This window comes from Saccoglossus kowalevskii, chromosome 11, assembly GCF_978046115.1.
Source record: "Saccoglossus kowalevskii chromosome 11, keSacKowa6.1, whole genome shotgun sequence".
Lineage (NCBI taxonomy): Eukaryota > Metazoa > Hemichordata > Enteropneusta > Harrimaniidae > Saccoglossus > Saccoglossus kowalevskii.
Window position 1 is genome coordinate 9580705 of NC_140651.1, and position 19276 is coordinate 9599980.

General features: G+C 37.3%; 2 protein-coding genes across 3 annotated transcripts in view; one reads left to right on the forward strand and one right to left on the reverse strand.

The window, feature by feature from the left end:
- LOC102807261 (protein-glucosylgalactosylhydroxylysine glucosidase-like) overlaps window positions 1–19276 on the reverse strand; it is a 68288-nt gene that overhangs the window by 33857 nt on the left and 15155 nt on the right. The window lies entirely within an intron of this gene.
- Window positions 2584–8667, forward strand: LOC144355197 (uncharacterized). The gene has a single exon (XM_078010593.2). The coding sequence runs from the start codon at window positions 2584–2586 to the stop codon at window positions 8665–8667; it is 6084 nt and encodes a 2027-aa protein (XP_077866719.2).

Here is a 19276-nt window from a genome sequence, read left to right on the forward strand (position 1 = left end):
GTTGAAAAAGTAAATCATTGACATATACAACAGACAATCACTCATATGATAAGCTCTGCTCGACAAAGTCGAAGGCGGAGCTAAATACAATAAAAATCACACAATTAATACATATTTATAATATTTCAATATTATATTATAAAGCAGTCATTTAATAACCCATTGTCTGTTGCCATTTCCCAGCAAAATTTGCGCAAAAAAATCTAGTATTACCTGCATTTTTCTTTGATTTCACAATTGTTTGTTTAATATTCAAAATTTGTGCAAAAAGCAGTAGGTATTACACGAATCTATTTTGTGAAGGACAAAAGTTGACAATAAGTATTTAAATGGCAACAAAAAATATTAAGGGATTTTTGAGGACATGTTCAATTTTAAGAATTTCACGATCTCTCTTTACTGTGCTGTGTCATGAATAGCATGCACTGATCGAGACTTGAGACTAGCGCAAGTTGCTTTGCGGTATAAATATATTTTACTTGCGTGGAAATTTGATGAGGTAATGACACAATCATTTGCCGAAAACTTGTTTGGACACTTCTCCAAGCCAACTACCTCTAATTTTGATTTATAGTGTGCTTCGACAGTTTCTGATAAACTGTCTTCATAATCATAGCTCATTTTGCGTATGAAATTTAAGGTAAACGGGTAGTAAGCATGTTGTTTTCCCCCAAACAAAGATGCAGCCGCCGTTGTTATGCAAGTCACGTGGTCCGTGACATTTAAGGCCGACTGAAAGAGTTGGTACTATAGTACTGCTGCTATACTTAGCATATTTAATGAACTCGTTATGTATGCAAATATTCATGTTCTGTATTTTACACCAATATCCATGCACATTTGCTGAGACAAATACAGATACGTTAGGGACCATCAAACTACATAGGTATGTATGACAACAAATTGCAGTAATAAATGGATCGCTTCTAGCATGAGGCTATCGGGTTACATTTCTTCTGAAAGGTCAAAGGTCAGAGATGTCAATGTCCTCCCCTGGCCCCGTCCCAAGCCACCTGTTGATTTTTTTTTTCATCCAAGCCATATTTAGGTCCTACCAATGACAAAGACTCTTTCATTTGCATACAATTTGCATATTTAAAATCCATCTGCTGTTATTAGGCCACTCACTTACTCACTCACAGTGACCACGAAAAACCTAAATTAGACTAATTTAGGCCTCAGGGAATATTTAAATGTTTAAAAAATGACTCCTATGATTTTAAGGTAACACTCAACACTCAAACTGTGACAATTACACACCAAAGATGGTTGCAATAGTTTTATGACACAAATCATCTGTTGAATGTGTACGTACACACACAACATCAACAAAACAACCATTCAAAATTACTGCCAGAAATAGAACTTAAAGATTAACATAAACAAAACTAAATTTATAGTTTTCAACAGCACTGGTAAAAACCTTGAGGACAAATTTCAATTCTACATTAATTAATGGAACACAACATGAATGTGTGAATTTGTATAACTACCTTGGCATCACATTTCAATCAAATGGGAAATTTAGTGCAGCCACAGCAAAGTTGTATGAAAAAGCTAGTCGAATGTATAAAATGCTCTGGGATTCAAATGAATGCCATTCAGTAAGTCTAGTCTGTAAACTGTTTGATTCTCTTATTAAACCGGAGGATCGGCAAGGGGTATTTTCGTAAATTGTATTCAATTGTTTTTATTTTTGTAATAATGTAATTTAAATAAATAAAAACGTAAAATGTAAGATGTAAAATGTAATCAGCTGTTTTATTCACCCATAATTTGTACAAAGATCTTATTTTTTGTAAGCGTATAAAGCATTCCCCACAATGTTGTAATTCTTACGCAATTTCCAATTTTGATTCTCAAACAAAAATTATCAAAAATGTAAAATGGAATTTGCTTTATTTGTAAAGTGTGAAAACTTATTTTTTACAGTAAATAAAACTTTCATTTTATTTCATGTAAAAATGTAAAATGCAGTTTATATTTTCTGTAACCTGTACCAGCTATCCTCCTTGCTCCCCAAATAGCAAATCTGAGATTGACAATATTGTTTTTGTATCAACACTATTGAACCAAATTTACTCAACAAACGTGGAAAGTCAGTTGACCAAAACTGGTCATAATAAACTTTTGTGGGGAGATTCATTTCAATTATTGATCTTTTATTCATAACCATGTTTTCTTCGTATTTCATTTTTTGCATGTAATGCTATGAGAAACTAGCACACCCAGTTGTAATTTGGCCAATATGTGTTCCGAACGTCGGAGTAAACACCGTATTCGTAATCGGGCATTGAGAACGCCTCCCGCCCTACAAATTGTTACTTGACGCGATATTGGCAATTGGCAACATTGTATGTTTTTGCGCTCGTTTTGAGCAGTTGCTTTCCAGTTGTTTACGAGTTAACATCTGTATTACGTTGTTGTTGAAGAATAAACGAGATTGAGTTCCAGTTACATGACGTGTCCGTTTCAGTGTTCACTTCCGTGACTGAGAAGACCCGAACCTCACCCTTCCCCCACATTTTTGGTGCCAGATACCAGGATTTCTCATTTCTACGGAGAAGCAAGTACTCTACAACGATGTCTGATCCAGGAACGTCATCGGGGACTGATGCCGCAACAGCACAGCCCAACCCTCTCTCTGTCAAGGGACTCAAGCTCACTCGTCGTATTCAACGCAGTTTGATGACAAGAACATTTAACAAAATCACTCCTAAACTACAACAACTGTCTAACGAAGTCGAGAACGAATTAAAAGAAAGCCTCTACCGAGAAATCAACTCTCTTTCTCAAGTTTTGAACGATCGGTTTGTTGATCTACGTAATCTCGACAAACAAATTCAGCAACAAATGCAGTTGGAGCAAGTCAGCGACGAAGACTACGAGAATGAATGCACAGAATCGTGTGACTACATTGACGATCTCGTCATCAAGAAGGACCAAGTTGAATACACTATCTCGATAGCGAAACCGCGAGTTCAAAGTAGTACCGTCGCACCGCCCGTTAACCCCTCATTTCGCGCCAACGAACTCCAAGCAAACGCATCGCCAAGAAGAACAGTAAATCTACCCAAACTTGAACTGCAAACTTTCTCCGGAGATACTCTGTGCTGGACGAGTTTCTACGATACATTTAATGCCGCTATCCACAGCGATGAAAGCCTGTCTAATGTGCAAAAGTTTACTTATTTGCGCAGCCTACTACAAGATGAAGCCGCTAGATCCATTGAAGGACTCGAACTCACTAACGATAATTACATCGATGCTCGGACTTTACTAGAAGAACGATACGGCGTGAAACAAGCCATCATCAATGCACACATCAAAGCATTATGGGAACTACCTACACCGGCGAACAACACAGCGAGTCTTAGACATTTCTACGACACGATTGAAACGCATGTTCGTGGACTTAATTCGCACGGCAAAGATGAAAGCGCATATGGAGAATTACTTATACCGTTAATTTTGGAGAAATTACCCACTGACTTTCATCGTACGCTATACCGCATCCGGGGAGATACACCGTGGACACTTCCCGATTTACGTAAGGCTATACTAACTGAAATTAAGGTAAATCATATTGGTGACTTTGACAATCATACTCGACAGACTCCTACCATAGCCACCTTCCATACATCAACGAGAGGAGGCGAGAGAACCGCTCCGCCATTTAATACCAGAGGTGGCCGAAGATCGACTACACGACAGACTTACTCCTCTCCTCCATGTACCTATTGTAAAGGGGGTCATACCCCAAACGACTGTGTAGTTGTCTCTGATTTTGATTCACGACTTGACATAGTCAAACGCAACAAGTTATGTTTTAACTGTTTGGGAAATCATGTCGTCAATAACTGCAGGTCGAAGTATTCGTGTCGCCACTGTCAAAAAAAACATCACACCTCCTTGCATGACAAAAGTAAAGACAAGGAAATAACAAACCGTTCACATTCCAATACATCACATTCTTCAAATAAAAACACTCACGTTAAAACTACTTACACCTCGGTGCCAGGGAGAGGTACACTGGCTCACACTTGCAATCACACCGATTGCTCATCGACACTGGTTAACGAGAATCCTACTGACCCGAAAGTCAGTAACAATTCGGCTGTATTTCATTCAAATTCCGGTAATGTTGGCTATTCACAGAGACCTGTACTACTCAAGACTGCCAAAATTAACGTTTCTTATGACAATAACATGACTACTGCTACTGTACTATTTGACGAGGGTGCCAATAGAAGTTTTATAACTGAAAACCTTGCTAGCAAAATTGCAATGAACACGACTAATCCAGAAATAATTGCCCTTTCAGCTTTTGGAAGTAAACAAGCTGAACGACGTATACTACAAAGTGGGACATTGAATTTACACGCATTAGACGGTACTGTATCACAAATGAACACTTTGCTGATACCTGAAATTTCTGCTAATATGGAAAACTATGTCACTAGTGATTTACTAGAATTACCACATTTAAGGGACCTAGTACTCGCCCACCCCATTAATGACAAAGAACCTAACTTTGACATTGACATACTTATTGGTGCCGACTATTACTGGCAATACGTAACTGACAGGGTCGTTCGAGGAGACGGACCGACTGCTGTCATGTCACCATTTGGTTACCTTCTTTCAGGACCTAAGCCTTGCGGAAATACCTCGTCTACAACCAACATGCTACATGTACTGATAAACATGCCTTCGCCAATAAAGGAAATTGTAGATGAACACTCTATAGCTATACCGCGAAAAGTTGAAATGAACACCGCCCCTACATTATACACACGCGAATCGTTACGACCGGTCAACGAGGGGTCATCGAACGCCGCGCCACCAGCCGCATCTACGCACTATGAACGCCGATCGTCGCAACTTGATAACGGTCCCTCCGATCACGAAACCGAGAACAATAACGCAAACTCTGCAAGTCGCATTACTAACTCTGAACTGCATGTCTACAATGTATGTGAAACCTCTGAACACTCCCCCAGTCTAAGCGATGACGTCATCACCAATGAGAAAACCCCTACTGACACAGTAAATATTAACAACACGCAGCTAGACGAGACACTTTTACGTTTCTGGGACCTTGAGTCAATAGGCATACGAGATGACCCAGTGTGTTATGATATTACTACTGACAACCATGAACAATATAAACAATATTGTGCTACTCATCTACGCAGAGAAGGTAACACATTTATTGCCAAGTTACCTTGGAAGAGTGATCATGCTCCACTACCTACTAATTACTTAGTGTCTTGCAACAGAACACGCACCATGATTAAGAGATTAACGCCTGAACTTATTCAAATATACGATCGCATAATTAAAGAACAATTACATGCCGACTTCATAGAAATTGTCACCGACGATGATACCGAATCAGGTCATTATTTACCCCATCATCCAGTGAAAAAGAACTCTGAAACAACGCCGATACGTATAGTATATGACTGTAGTTCCAAAGCTAATGGCAACCCAAGTTTGAATGACTGCTTGATGGCAGGTCCACCACTACTTAATGATTTGACTAGTATTTTACTGCGTTTTCGTGCAAACCCCATCGCGTATACAAGTGACATTGAGAAGGCTTTCCTTCAAATACAAATCGACCCTGATGACAGGAAATTCATAAAATTCCTGTGGTTGTCGGACGCAAACAACGTTAACTCCGAGTTCATCACACTACAATTCAAAACAAATCTCTTCGGAGCGCGAAGCAGTCCATTCATACTCAACGCAACTGTACGCCACCTACTTGATGAAAGCGACGATGATGTCACTGTGAATCAACTACGAAACGACCTATACGTTGACGACGTCGTCTCCGGATCAACCACCGCCGATGAAGCATTCTGTTTTTACAATAACGCAAATAAACTTTTGTCTACCGGTAACTTCAACCTACGTTCTTGGTCGACAAATTGCCGAGAACTGGGTGATGTTGCGCGGAGCGACAACAAGATACAACCTACACAAACAACTGGCGTACTGGGTATGTTATGGGACACTGAGGCTGACACGTTAACATACAAACCTATTTTTGACCAGAAAGACTCAGCAGAAACTGCAACTATAAATAGTACATCACGTGACCCCGTTACTAAGCGACGAGTAGTCAGCGAAACTTCTCAGTTGTATGACCCATTAGGACTCCTGTCGCCGATAACTGTTAAAGCAAAACTGTTCGTGCAAGAACTATGGAAACAAAAACTTGAATGGGATGACGTTATTTCCCCCGAAATGACGAATAGATGGTACGAAATCCGCGATGATTTGCAAGCTGCAACTGGGATGATATACAACCGGAAGTATTTTGAAACTACGAATAACTTGAATAAACATTGTGAATTGCATCTTTTTGCAGACGCGAGCTCGCGTGCATATGGTGCAACTGCCTATATCAAAAAGGACAATGTCACATCTCTCATCATGGCGAAGAACCGAATTGCGCCCACAAATCAAACTACTATGACTATACCAAGATTAGAACTGATGGCCTTAGTTACCGCTACCCGACTAAGTAAATTTGTGAAAGCCGCACTCCGTGATAAGTATATTATTGACAATATAACATTTTGGTCTGATTCTCAGATTGTGCTGTACTGGTTAAAGTCTGACAAGAAATTGCAACCATTTATTTCTAATCGAATACATGAAATAAATGCTGCAGAGGGAACATATCGATACGTTCCTACCAAGTCAAACCCAGCTGATTTACTAACCAGAGGTATTAACTTTATTGACCTTGTGAACAATGACCTTTGGAAAAAGGGTCCTCCATGGCTGGCCAGAAATGATACCTGGCCAGTCACAGAACTGCAATTATCATCAATAAATGATGACGTCAGTGTCAACATACTACATTCAGCCAATCAACCACTAGGTGAGCTGATTCCTCCGCTGTCAATCAAGGCGATTTCAGATACGTTACCGCGTCACGATACCGATTTGTTGATGAATGATGCTGACGACGAACCAAATGAACCCAACATCAATCTCGAGAATATAATCGACCCAACTCGCTTCAGCACTTTGCAACGATTACTTCGAGTTACTGTATTAATTCGTCGTTTCGTCGATAAACTTCGCCGACGTATTTCTACCGCGAATTCACCAATTTCCGCTGAAGAAATCGCTAAAGCTGAAAAGACATGGGTTTCTGATCTTCAGCAACGACACTTCGCTGATTCATTCACCGCCATCCGTCACAACAATAAACGCTTTGGTGTACTTGTTAGACAACTACGTTTATTCATCGATGACGACGGAGTTTTGCGCTGTGGCAGCAGACTTCACAACGCAGATGTGAACTTTACTACTAAATTTCCTGCATTGTTACCAAGCAAACATTACTTTACTACGCTACTTGTCCGCCGAGAACATGAACGTCTACACCACAGTGGGACACAGGCTGTCGTGACTGCTATTCGTCAACAATATTGGATTACAAACATCAGACAGACTGTTAATTACATTATTCGACGCTGTGTCACCTGTAAGCGAGTCGACGGTAAACCCTACAATGCGCCACTTACTGCACCGCTTCCGAAGTACCGTGTGACCGTCACGCCCCCGTTCACTGTCACCGGAGTTGACTTCACCGGCGCCTTGTACGTACGTACCGCCGATCACCGATCAGCTAAAGCATATGTGTGTTTGTTCACATGTGCGGTAACCCGCGGTGTGCACCTCGAACTTGTACCCGATCTATCCACGCACTCCTTCATGTTAGCCTTTCGACGGTTCGCAGCGAGACGATCGCTACCATCCAAAATTCTTTCCGATAACGCAACGACTTACTTGGCGGCATCGCACGAATTGCATGAACTATTGTCATCACCCGAAGTTCAAGGACTTCTCGCCGAAAATAAGGTAACGTGGACATTCATCCCCAAACGAGCTCCCTGGCAAGGGGGGTTTTGGGAACGCCTGATCGTCATGACAAAAACGGCACTTAAGAAAACCCTTGGTAAAACTCAAGCCACTTTCGATCAGCTCCGCACAATTCTAACCGAGATTGAAGCAACTCTCAATGACCGACCTTTGACTTATGTATCGCCGTCAAACAACGACCTTACAGCGCTGACTCCTTCACATTTGATTTCGGGACGCCTATTAACCCCACTTCCGAACTCACCGGTCGATGATGATGAACTCGACAAATCAATCCGTGGAAATCACCACACAATGAATAGTCGATATCAATTGTTAACAGCCCTCCAAAATGAATTTTGGAAGCGCTGGTCGACAGAATATCTCTCGGCATTGCGAGAAAGACACGCTTTCACAGCTGACGGAAGTAAACACAACGCCATAAAGGTTGGTGACGTAGTAATAGTTCATGATGACGTCAAGCGTCGATTCAAATGGAACATTGCTGAAGTCACCAAATTATTTAACGGTCCAGATGGATTAGTACGAGCAGCAGAATTACGTACCGCTACAGGCACAACAAACCGCCCGATTCAGAAATTATACCCGATGGAGATATCCACCGATGATAGCCAGCAGGAGTTTCAACCTCTTACCGACAAGGAAGGTGAAATTGATCAACCGGACAGTACTGTTAAATCTCCGCCCTCAAGACCGCCGAGGAAAGCTGCAATAGCAGCACGAAAGTTTGTCCGTGACATTATAAAGGACTTGTAAAATATGTTTGAACACTTGTTACAATTTTGAACAATTTATATATACCTTGAGTTTTTTAAACGTGTATTGTGTTATTGATTTCTCTCAGGAAAATATTTGATCTGTGAATCAGAATATTTCTTGTGCCCGCCCCCAGTATGTGGGGAGATTCATTTCAATTATTGATCTTTTATTCATAACCATGTTTTCTTCGTATTTCATTTTTTGCATGTAATGCTATGAGAAACTAGCACACCCAGTTGTAATTTGGCCAATATGTGTTCCGAACGTCGGAGTAAACACCGTATTCGTAATCGGGCATTGAGAACGCCTCCCGCCCTACAAATTGTTACTTGACGCGATATTGGCAATTGGCAACATTGTATGTTTTTGCGCTCGTTTTGAGCAGTTGCTTTCCAGTTGTTTACGAGTTAACATCTGTATTACGTTGTTGTTGAAGAATAAACGAGATTGAGTTCCAGTTACATGACGTGTCCGTTTCAGTGTTCACTTCCGTGACTGAGAAGACCCGAACCTCACCCTTCCCCCACAACTTTAGTATATATATAAAATATTCAAAAATAATTATAAATTTTAATAATAACTGTTTTTTCAGCCCACTTCTTGCCAATTGAAATAGGCCATCACAGGGAAATAAATAAAATTTGCAGGATATGTAACAAGTGTGACTCTATTTGACGGATGAATCTACTTACACACAGTGAACTCCCTATGGCAGTTATTTGGCCGTAACCGGAAATAATTCATTGAAAAAAAAACTTTACAAAATCCAGTGCTGAATTCATTGACGCTGCAGGAGTGTTGAAAGTTTGTTTCAAACTTAGCAGTTTCATTGGACAGTTGGCATGTATTTTACCAATATAATAAATCATTTCAGTTATTTCTTTACTAAATTTTGATAAGTGAATCATGGAAAAATCGTAGAAATGAGCAGGGCTGATAGTCATTTGAAAGGAGTGCGTTCAACGTGTGTTTTTGTTGGCGTTTGAAAACATTCTATTTCAAGCTAGTTGTAACCTGAAATTACGCAGGAAATTTCGAACTTTAAACATAAATTTATTAACATTCATATGTTTTAGTTTCTGCTGTTCCAGAAATTGAATTATGTATGGTATTAATATTTCACTCACTAAACAATATTTCACTAAAACATGTGATCAAACAGCAACTTAAATTGTAAAAAGAAATATATCAAGTTCTGTGCATGAAAACTAGTGTAAAAAGGCAGTGAAGCGCTATTTTAGCCAAAATCGTCTAGTTAGGCACGGTTACTAAAAAAGACGGTTAGGAAACAAACCATGTTCTTTTCATTGGATGCGTGTCGCGGGTAAATATTTGAAACAAAAGACATACTAATCTGTGATAAATCATTAACATAAAATGTAGACAGGAAATCACGCAAATATGACGTCATTTTTCGCAGAGTTTATTGCAATCAACAACTGCAGGCCATTTTATTGTGTCTCTGTCGATACTTTCAGTACCTAATACTAAAGTGTAAGTTGTTCCAGTGAATCCTGACAAAACCTGTCGCTCAGTTTAAACTCTCAATACAAATTTGCCTGTCTTGTATGGCATTTTCGTTTCTAAAAAATATGATCGGCAGAAAACTGAAATAAAAAACAAAACATGATCAGAAAAAAAGACGTCAAAGAAACCATACAAGTGTTTATATTTCAGCCATGCGAAAGTTTTAATGAGGAGCCATGACAGCACATACATTTTGTTGGAAATAAACAAAATATGCGATAAGATAACTGAAATGACCCGCCCATGCTCTACAAATTGCATGTAAGTTGGCCAAATATGCAACAACAGGCAGTTCCAATGAAATTAAGAACGGTTAAAAAAGGTTCGAAAAATTGATTTGGCGAAGAGACTGCTAGAAAGTTGTACCGACAGTTCAATGTGTTCAAAAATTGTAGCGTTGACTAAAACCGCATTTAAACGGCACGCTGAATATTGCAACATGAAAAAATTGACAAAAAACTGAAACAAGGACAGACAAGAACAATTAAACAGGCATTTTAAGAAACTGGCGGAAAATGTTGAATACATTTTCAACGATTTTTACGGGGTCTACAAAAAAACTGTTAAGACTTTAAACAAAATGGCTGATACAGTGACGCGAAAGCAAAACGATAAAATTTACTCTAATAAGCCCCCAAATCACATACAACCGTCATAAGTACGCACAGTAGTATACTAAAAATTCTTTTGGTAGTATTTTTATAATATAATGTATTTTAAAATAATGACTTATAATAATTTTATGAAAATGATAATTGTCATCACTTTATATTTTGGGACCCAAGCTTACTTTCATGACAACAGTGAAAACGATAAATGACGATTCTCGATTCTGAATGTTATCACAGTCACAAAGAGTACTCATCCGAAATGTATGTGTAGTTCTTCGTAGAATACAAAAGACACAGCACAGTAAAAAGATTTTTTCGTTAGCGTGAGGGAAAACAGAGGTGTTAATCCGAAAATTCTTTGTCTTTTCCTGTCTGTGATTGGTACATATATATCAATTATCAAAGCATTCAAACTTGTAGTTTCCAAGAAGAAGTTGAAAAAGTAAATCATTGACATATACAACAGACAATCACTCATATGATAAGCTCTGCTCGACAAAGTCGAAGGCGGAGCTAAATACAATAAAAATCACACAATTAATACATATTTATAATATTTCAATATTATATTATAAAGCAGTCATTTAATAACCCATTGTCTGTTGCCATTTCCCAGCAAAATTTGCGCAAAAAAATCTAGTATTACCTGCATTTTTCTTTGATTTCACAATTGTTTGTTTAATATTCAAAATTTGTGCAAAAAGCAGTAGGTATTACACGAATCTATTTTGTGAAGGACAAAAGTTGACAATAAGTATTTAAATGGCAACAAAAAATATTAAGGGATTTTTGAGGACATGTTCAATTTTAAGAATTTCACGATCTCTCTTTACTGTGCTGTGTCATGAATAGCATGCACTGATCGAGACTTGAGACTAGCGCAAGTTGCTTTGCGGTATAAATATATTTTACTTGCGTGGAAATTTGATGAGGTAATGACACAATCATTTGCCGAAAACTTGTTTGGACACTTCTCCAAGCCAACTACCTCTAATTTTGATTTATAGTGTGCTTCGACAGTTTCTGATAAACTGTCTTCATAATCATAGCTCATTTTGCGTATGAAATTTAAGGTAAACGGGTAGTAAGCATGTTGTTTTCCCCCAAACAAAGATGCAGCCGCCGTTGTTATGCAAGTCACGTGGTCCGTGACATTTAAGGCCGACTGAAAGAGTTGGTACTATAGTACTGCTGCTATACTTAGCATATTTAATGAACTCGTTATGTATGCAAATATTCATGTTCTGTATTTTACACCAATATCCATGCACATTTGCTGAGACAAATACAGATACGTTAGGGACCATCAAACTACATAGGTATGTATGACAACAAATTGCAGTAATAAATGGATCGCTTCTAGCATGAGGCTATCGGGTTACATTTCTTCTGAAAGGTCAAAGGTCAGAGATGTCAATGTCCTCCCCTGGCCCCGTCCCAAGCCACCTGTTGATTTTTTTTTTCATCCAAGCCATATTTAGGTCCTACCAATGACAAAGACTCTTTCATTTGCATACAATTTGCATATTTAAAATCCATCTGCTGTTATTAGGCCACTCACTTACTCACTCACAGTGACCACGAAAAACCTAAATTAGACTAATTTAGGCCTCAGGGAATATTTAAATGTTTAAAAAATGACTCCTATGATTTTAAGGTAACACTCAACACTCAAACTGTGACAATTACACACCAATGATGGTTGCAATAGTTTTATGACACAAATCATCTGTTGAATGTGTACGTACACACACAACATCAACAAAACAACCATTCAAAATTACTGCCAGAAATAGAACTTAAAGATTAACATAAACAAAACTAAATTTATAGTTTAAATTTATTAACATTCATATGTTTTAGTTTCTGCTGTTCCAGAAATTGAATTATGTATGATATTAATATTTCACTCACTAAACAATATTTCACTAAAACATGTGATCAAACAGCAACTTAAATTGTAAAAAGAAATATATCAAGTTCTGTGCATGAAAACTAGTGTAAAAAGGCAGTGAAGCGCTATTTTAGCCAAAATCGTCTAGTTAGGCACGGTTACTAAAAAAGACGGTTAGGAAACAAACCATGTTCTTTTCATTGGATGCGTGTCGCGGGTAAATATTTGAAACAAAAGACATACTAATCTGTGATAAATCATTAACATAAAATGTAGACAGGAAATCACGCAAATATGACGTCATTTTTCGCAGAGTTTATTGCAATCAACAACTGCAGGCCATTTTATTGTGTCTCTGTCGATACTTTCAGTACCTAATACTAAAGTGTAAGTTGTTCCAGTGAATCCTGACAAAACCTGTCGCTCAGTTTAAACTCTCAATACAAATTTGCCTGTCTTGTATGGCATTTTCGTTTCTAAAAAATATGATCGGCAGAAAACTGAAATAAAAAACAAAACATGATCAGAAAAAAAGACGTCAAAGAAACCATACAAGTGTTTATATTTCAGCCATGCGAAAGTTTTAATGAGGAGCCATGACAGCACATACATTTTGTTGGAAATAAACAAAATATGCGATAAGATAACTGAAATGACCCGCCCATGCTCTACAAATTGCATGTAAGTTGGCCAAATATGCAACAACAGGCAGTTCCAATGAAATTAAGAACGGTTAAAAAAGGTTCGAAAAATTGATTTGGCGAAGAGACTGCTAGAAAGTTGTACCGACAGTTCAATGTGTTCAAAAATTGTAGCGTTGACTAAAACCGCATTTAAACGGCACGCTGAATATTGCAACATGAAAAAATTGCCAAAAAACTGAAACAAGGACAGACAAGAACAATTAAACAGGCATTTTAAGAAACTGGCGGAAAATGTTGAATACATTTTCAACGATTTTTACGGGGTCTACAAAAAAACTGTTAAGACTTTAAACAAAATGGCTGATACAGTGACGCGAAAGCAAAACGATAAAATTTACTCTAATAAGCCCCCAAATCACATACAACCGTCATAAGTACGCACAGTAGTATACTAAAAATTCTTTTGGTAGTATTTTTATAATATAATGTATTTTAAAATAATGACTTATAATAATTTTATGAAAATGATAATTGTCATCACTTTATATTTTGGGACCCAAGCTTACTTTCATGACAACAGTGAAAACGATAAATGACGATTCTCGATTCTGAATGTTATCACAGTCACAAAGAGTACTCATCCGAAATGTATGTGTAGTTCTTCGTAGAATACAAAAGACACAGCACAGTAAAAAGATTTTTTCGTTAGCGTGAGGGAAAACAGAGGTGTTAATCCGAAAATTCTTTGTCTTTTCCTGTCTGTGATTGGTACATATATATCAATTATCAAAGCATTCAAACTTGTAGTTTCCAAGAAGAAGTTGAAAAAGTAAATCATTGACATATACAACAGACAATCACTCATATGATAAGCTCTGCTCGACAAAGTCGAAGGCGGAGCTAAATACAATAAAAATCACACAATTAATACATATTTATAATATTTCAATATTATATTATAAAGCAGTCATTTAATAACCCATTGTCTGTTGCCATTTCCCAGCAAAATTTGCGCAAAAAAATCTAGTATTACCTGCATTTTTCTTTGATTTCACAATTGTTTGTTTAATATTCAAAATTTGTGCAAAAAGCAGTAGGTATTACACGAATCTATTTTGTGAAGGACAAAAGTTGACAATAAGTATTTAAATGGCAACAAAAAATATTAAGGGATTTTTGAGGACATGTTCAATTTTAAGAATTTCACGATCTCTCTTTACTGTGCTGTGTCATGAATAGCATGCACTGATCGAGACTTGAGACTAGCGCAAGTTGCTTTGCGGTATAAATATATTTTACTTGCGTGGAAATTTGATGAGGTAATGACACAATCATTTGCCGAAAACTTGTTTGGACACTTCTCCAAGCCAACTACCTCTAATTTTGATTTATAGTGTGCTTCGACAGTTTCTGATAAACTGTCTTCATAATCATAGCTCATTTTGCGTATGAAATTTAAGGTAAACGGGTAGTAAGCATGTTGTTTTCCCCCAAACAAAGATGCAGCCGCCGTTGTTATGCAAGTCACGTGGTCCGTGACATTTAAGGCCGACTGAAAGAGTTGGTACTATAGTACTGCTGCTATACTTAGCATATTTAATGAACTCGTTATGTATGCAAATATTCATGTTCTGTATTTTACACCAATATCCATGCACATTTGCTGAGACAAATACAGATACGTTAGGGACCATCAAACTACATAGGTATGTATGACAACAAATTGCAGTAATAAATGGATCGCTTCTAGCATGAGGCTATCGGGTTACATTTCTTCTGAAAGGTCAAAGGTCAGAGATGTCAATGTCCTCCCCTGGCCCCGTCCCAAGCCACCTGTTGATTTTTTTTTTCATCCAAGCCATATTTAGGTCCTACCAATGACAAAGACTCTTTCATTTGCATACAATTTGCATATTTAAAATCCATCTGCTGTTATTAGGCCACTCACTTACTCACTCACAGTGACCACGAAAAACCTAAATTAGACTAATTTAGGCCTCAGGGAATATTTAAATGTTTAAAAAATGACTCCTATGATTTTAAGGTAACACTCAACACTCAAACTGTGACAATTACACACCAATGATGGTTGCAATAGTTTTATGACACAAATCATCTGTTGAATGTGTACGTACACACACAACATCAACAAAACAACCATTCAAAATTACTGCCAGAAATAGAACTTAAAGATTAACATAAACAAAACTAAATTTATAGTTTAAATTTATTAACATTCATATGTTTTAGTTTCTGCTGTTCCAGAAATTGAATTATGTATGATATTAATATTTCACTCACTAAACAATATTTCACTAAAACATGTGATCAAACAGCAACTTAAATTGTAAAAAGAAATATATCAAGTTCTGTGCATGAAAACTAGTGTAAAAAGGCAGTGAAGCGCTATTTTAGCCAAAATCGTCTAGTTAGGCACGGTTACTAAAAAAGACGGTTAGGAAACAAACCATGTTCTTTTCATTGGATGCGTGTCGCGGGTAAATATTTGAAACAAAAGACATACTAATCTGTGATAAATCATTAACATAAAATGTAGACAGGAAATCACGCAAATATGACGTCATTTTTCGCAGAGTTTATTGCAATCAACAACTGCAGGCCATTTTATTGTGTCTCTGTCGATACTTTCAGTACCTAATACTAAAGTGTAAGTTGTTCCAGTGAATCCTGACAAAACCTGTCGCTCAGTTTAAACTCTCAATACAAATTTGCCTGTCTTGTATGGCATTTTCGTTTCTAAAAAATATGATCGGCAGAAAACTGAAATAAAAAACAAAACATGATCAGAAAAAAAGACGTCAAAGAAACCATACAAGTGTTTATATTTCAGCCATGCGAAAGTTTTAATGAGGAGCCATGACAGCACATACATTTTGTTGGAAATAAACAAAATATGCGATAAGATAACTGAAATGACCCGCCCATGCTCTACAAATTGCATGTAAGTTGGCCAAATATGCAACAACAGGCAGTTCCAATGAAATTAAGAACGGTTAAAAAAGGTTCGAAAAATTGATTTGGCGAAGAGACTGCTAGAAAGTTGTACCGACAGTTCAATGTGTTCAAAAATTGTAGCGTTGACTAAAACCGCATTTAAACGGCACGCTGAATATTGCAACATGAAAAAATTGCCAAAAAACTGAAACAAGGACAGACAAGAACAATTAAACAGGCATTTTAAGAAACTGGCGGAAAATGTTGAATACATTTTCAACGATTTTTACGGGGTCTACAAAAAAACTGTTAAGACTTTAAACAAAATGGCTGATACAGTGACGCGAAAGCAAAACGATAAAATTTACTCTAATAAGCCCCCAAATCACATACAACCGTCATAAGTACGCACAGTAGTATACTAAAAATTCATTTGGTAGTATTTTTATAATATAATGTATTTTAAAATAATGACTTATAATAATTTTATGAAAATGATAATTGTCATCACTTTATATTTTGGGACCCAAGCTTACTTTCATGACAACAGTGAAAACGATAAATGACGATTCTCGATTCTGAATGTTATCACAGTCACAAAGAGTACTCATCCGAAATGTATGTGTAGTTCTTCGTAGAATACAAAAGACACAGCACAGTAAAAAGATTTTTTCGTTAGCGTGAGGGAAAACAGAGGTGTTAATCCGAAAATTCTTTGTCTTTTCCTGTCTGTGATTGGTACATATATATCAATTATCAAAGCATTCAAACTTGTAGTTTCCAAGAAGAAGTTGAAAAAGTAAATCATTGACATATACAACAGACAATCACTCATATGATAAGCTCTGCTCGACAAAGTCGAAGGCGGAGCTAAATACAATAAAAATCAAAGAAAGCTTAGAAAGAACTCCCATGTGCTGAGAGTATTGGAGACACATTAAATATAATTCGAAATTACTTAGCTGAAAACTAATTATGCAAATCAGAAAATTAATATGACCAGATTTGAGTGTAAAACTAATGAGGTCTGCGCAATGTAACAGAACCAAAAAATTATGAATTATTATGCTTATTAGGGAATTAATATGAACAGATTTTTACCCCAAACTAATTAGGTTTGTACATTGTCCTAGAGCATCTTTGTACTAAGTTTCATTGAAATGGAATAATTAACACCGCGAAAACTCCAAAATTTCGACCCCTCTAAAAATTTGACCGCCTATTTATTTGCCGGGTTTCGGTGTTTTATTTACCTCCAAATTTTCGACTCCACTAAAAATTGCCGACTCATTCTTATTCGAAAATTGCGACCAGTTTTAGTTTTCCCCCAAACGAAAAAAAAACCGATGTGAGCGTTCAAACGGGACCTTCCTCAAAGGCATGAATCCGGGTTTCTGATTGACTGAGAGATTTTTATTTTATTGGTAACGAAAATATATTCTAAATAAACGAAGTTTCAAATAAAAACGAACACAAAAATCTCGGCATGCTGCGTTTCTGAATTGTTGATTATTACTGTACTCAGTAGTGATTATAATAATGTACACAAAATAAATTTGTTGAATGGTTATGAAATACAAATAAAAGTCAACTTAGTTTCATCGTAAGCGAATGAGTCCGGTCTCGTATAAACGTTTGATGCTGTAGGATATCCGCCATGTTCTCTTAGGTCAAATAGGTCAAATCGCTAATTAACCAATCAAAAAGCTGGATGATGCGAAAACGGCATGATTTTTTTTAAATAAAAAAATTAGTTGTTTTTAAAAAATAAACTGGTCATCTGAAGAATAATTTAACATTGTTCACAGTGATAACAGCTCATTCTCGAAAGGAAGCTTACCCGCTCACGCTAGTCACGATAAAAATCATACACGTGTACTCTTGAATAGACAGACGTCAATGACTACGGTAAAACTTAGACTCTATTTTAGCCGGCAGGATTGATTGAAATGTCCGAAAAATGACGCCAAAATACACCTTAAAAGTCCCATTTTATTTTCTTAAATCCCATTATATTTTTTTAATCCAAGGGCGAATTTACGGCAGAATTTGGTCCCTCAAATCACCGGTACGGTGCTCAAATAAGGGACACGTGAGCTTTGATTCTAACCGGATACATTGCACTGGGTCGGGGAGATCGTTTGCTAAACTTCCATGTATCTTTTGTCCAATGGGTACCTGTACTTCGAACATTCACAAGTTTTCCTAGGTAGTGCGAGACAGCTTTGTCTTTTGACCTATTAGTTTTGTGCTGACCTCTTCTCCGCGTCTTGATGTTTTGTTTTGCTTGTCATAATACTCACTGATTGATGACTTTGTTTAGATTTTGAGTTACAACTCGGCCACGACCTTAGCTGCAGTTCTGTAGCTCACGATTCCCGGTCTTCGGGTTAGGGGGGAACCGTGGAGCTACAGCACGAAGCCTTCAAGATATGCACAGGTGCCGATCGAAATCCCAATCGGCCACATAAAGGGGCTTTTTCGACGGATTTATTATGTTTGCTCCTACCTATCTAAAATCGACCTGATCGGTAACCTGTTGACGACCTATTCTAACTAAAATATTCGGAAAACTTGTTGTCCTGCGCCAGAAAATCGATGAAAACGGAGGAAATCTCACTATTTACAACGGGAAGCCGCCATCTTGTAAAATTTGACCTGTGACGTCACGCTCTCGCAAATTCTCGCATGCGTCTTATTGGTCGTCCTGTGTCGTCATTGGTACAATAAGTCTTTTTGTAATGTGAAATGAACAGGATTGATGTCAAGAAATGCATAGAGAATAAATAAAACATTTATTTATTAATTAATTTATTTATTTGTAAAGAACATAAACAGAATAGAGATGAAATAAACTTATGTAAATTAAAAACTCAAAGTTAAGGGGTATTTTTTCCTTGCTATGATTTTTCTGATTTCTGAATGATGGAGTCTTCATGTATAAATTGTAATCAGCCTTTTGAAGTGAAGGCAAA

What these genes read in the sequence shown, in the direction of transcription:
- LOC144355197 (XM_078010593.2), top strand. Translation starts at nt 2,584, where the DNA reads ATGTCTGATCCAGGAACGTCATCGGGGACTGATGCCGCAACAGCACAG.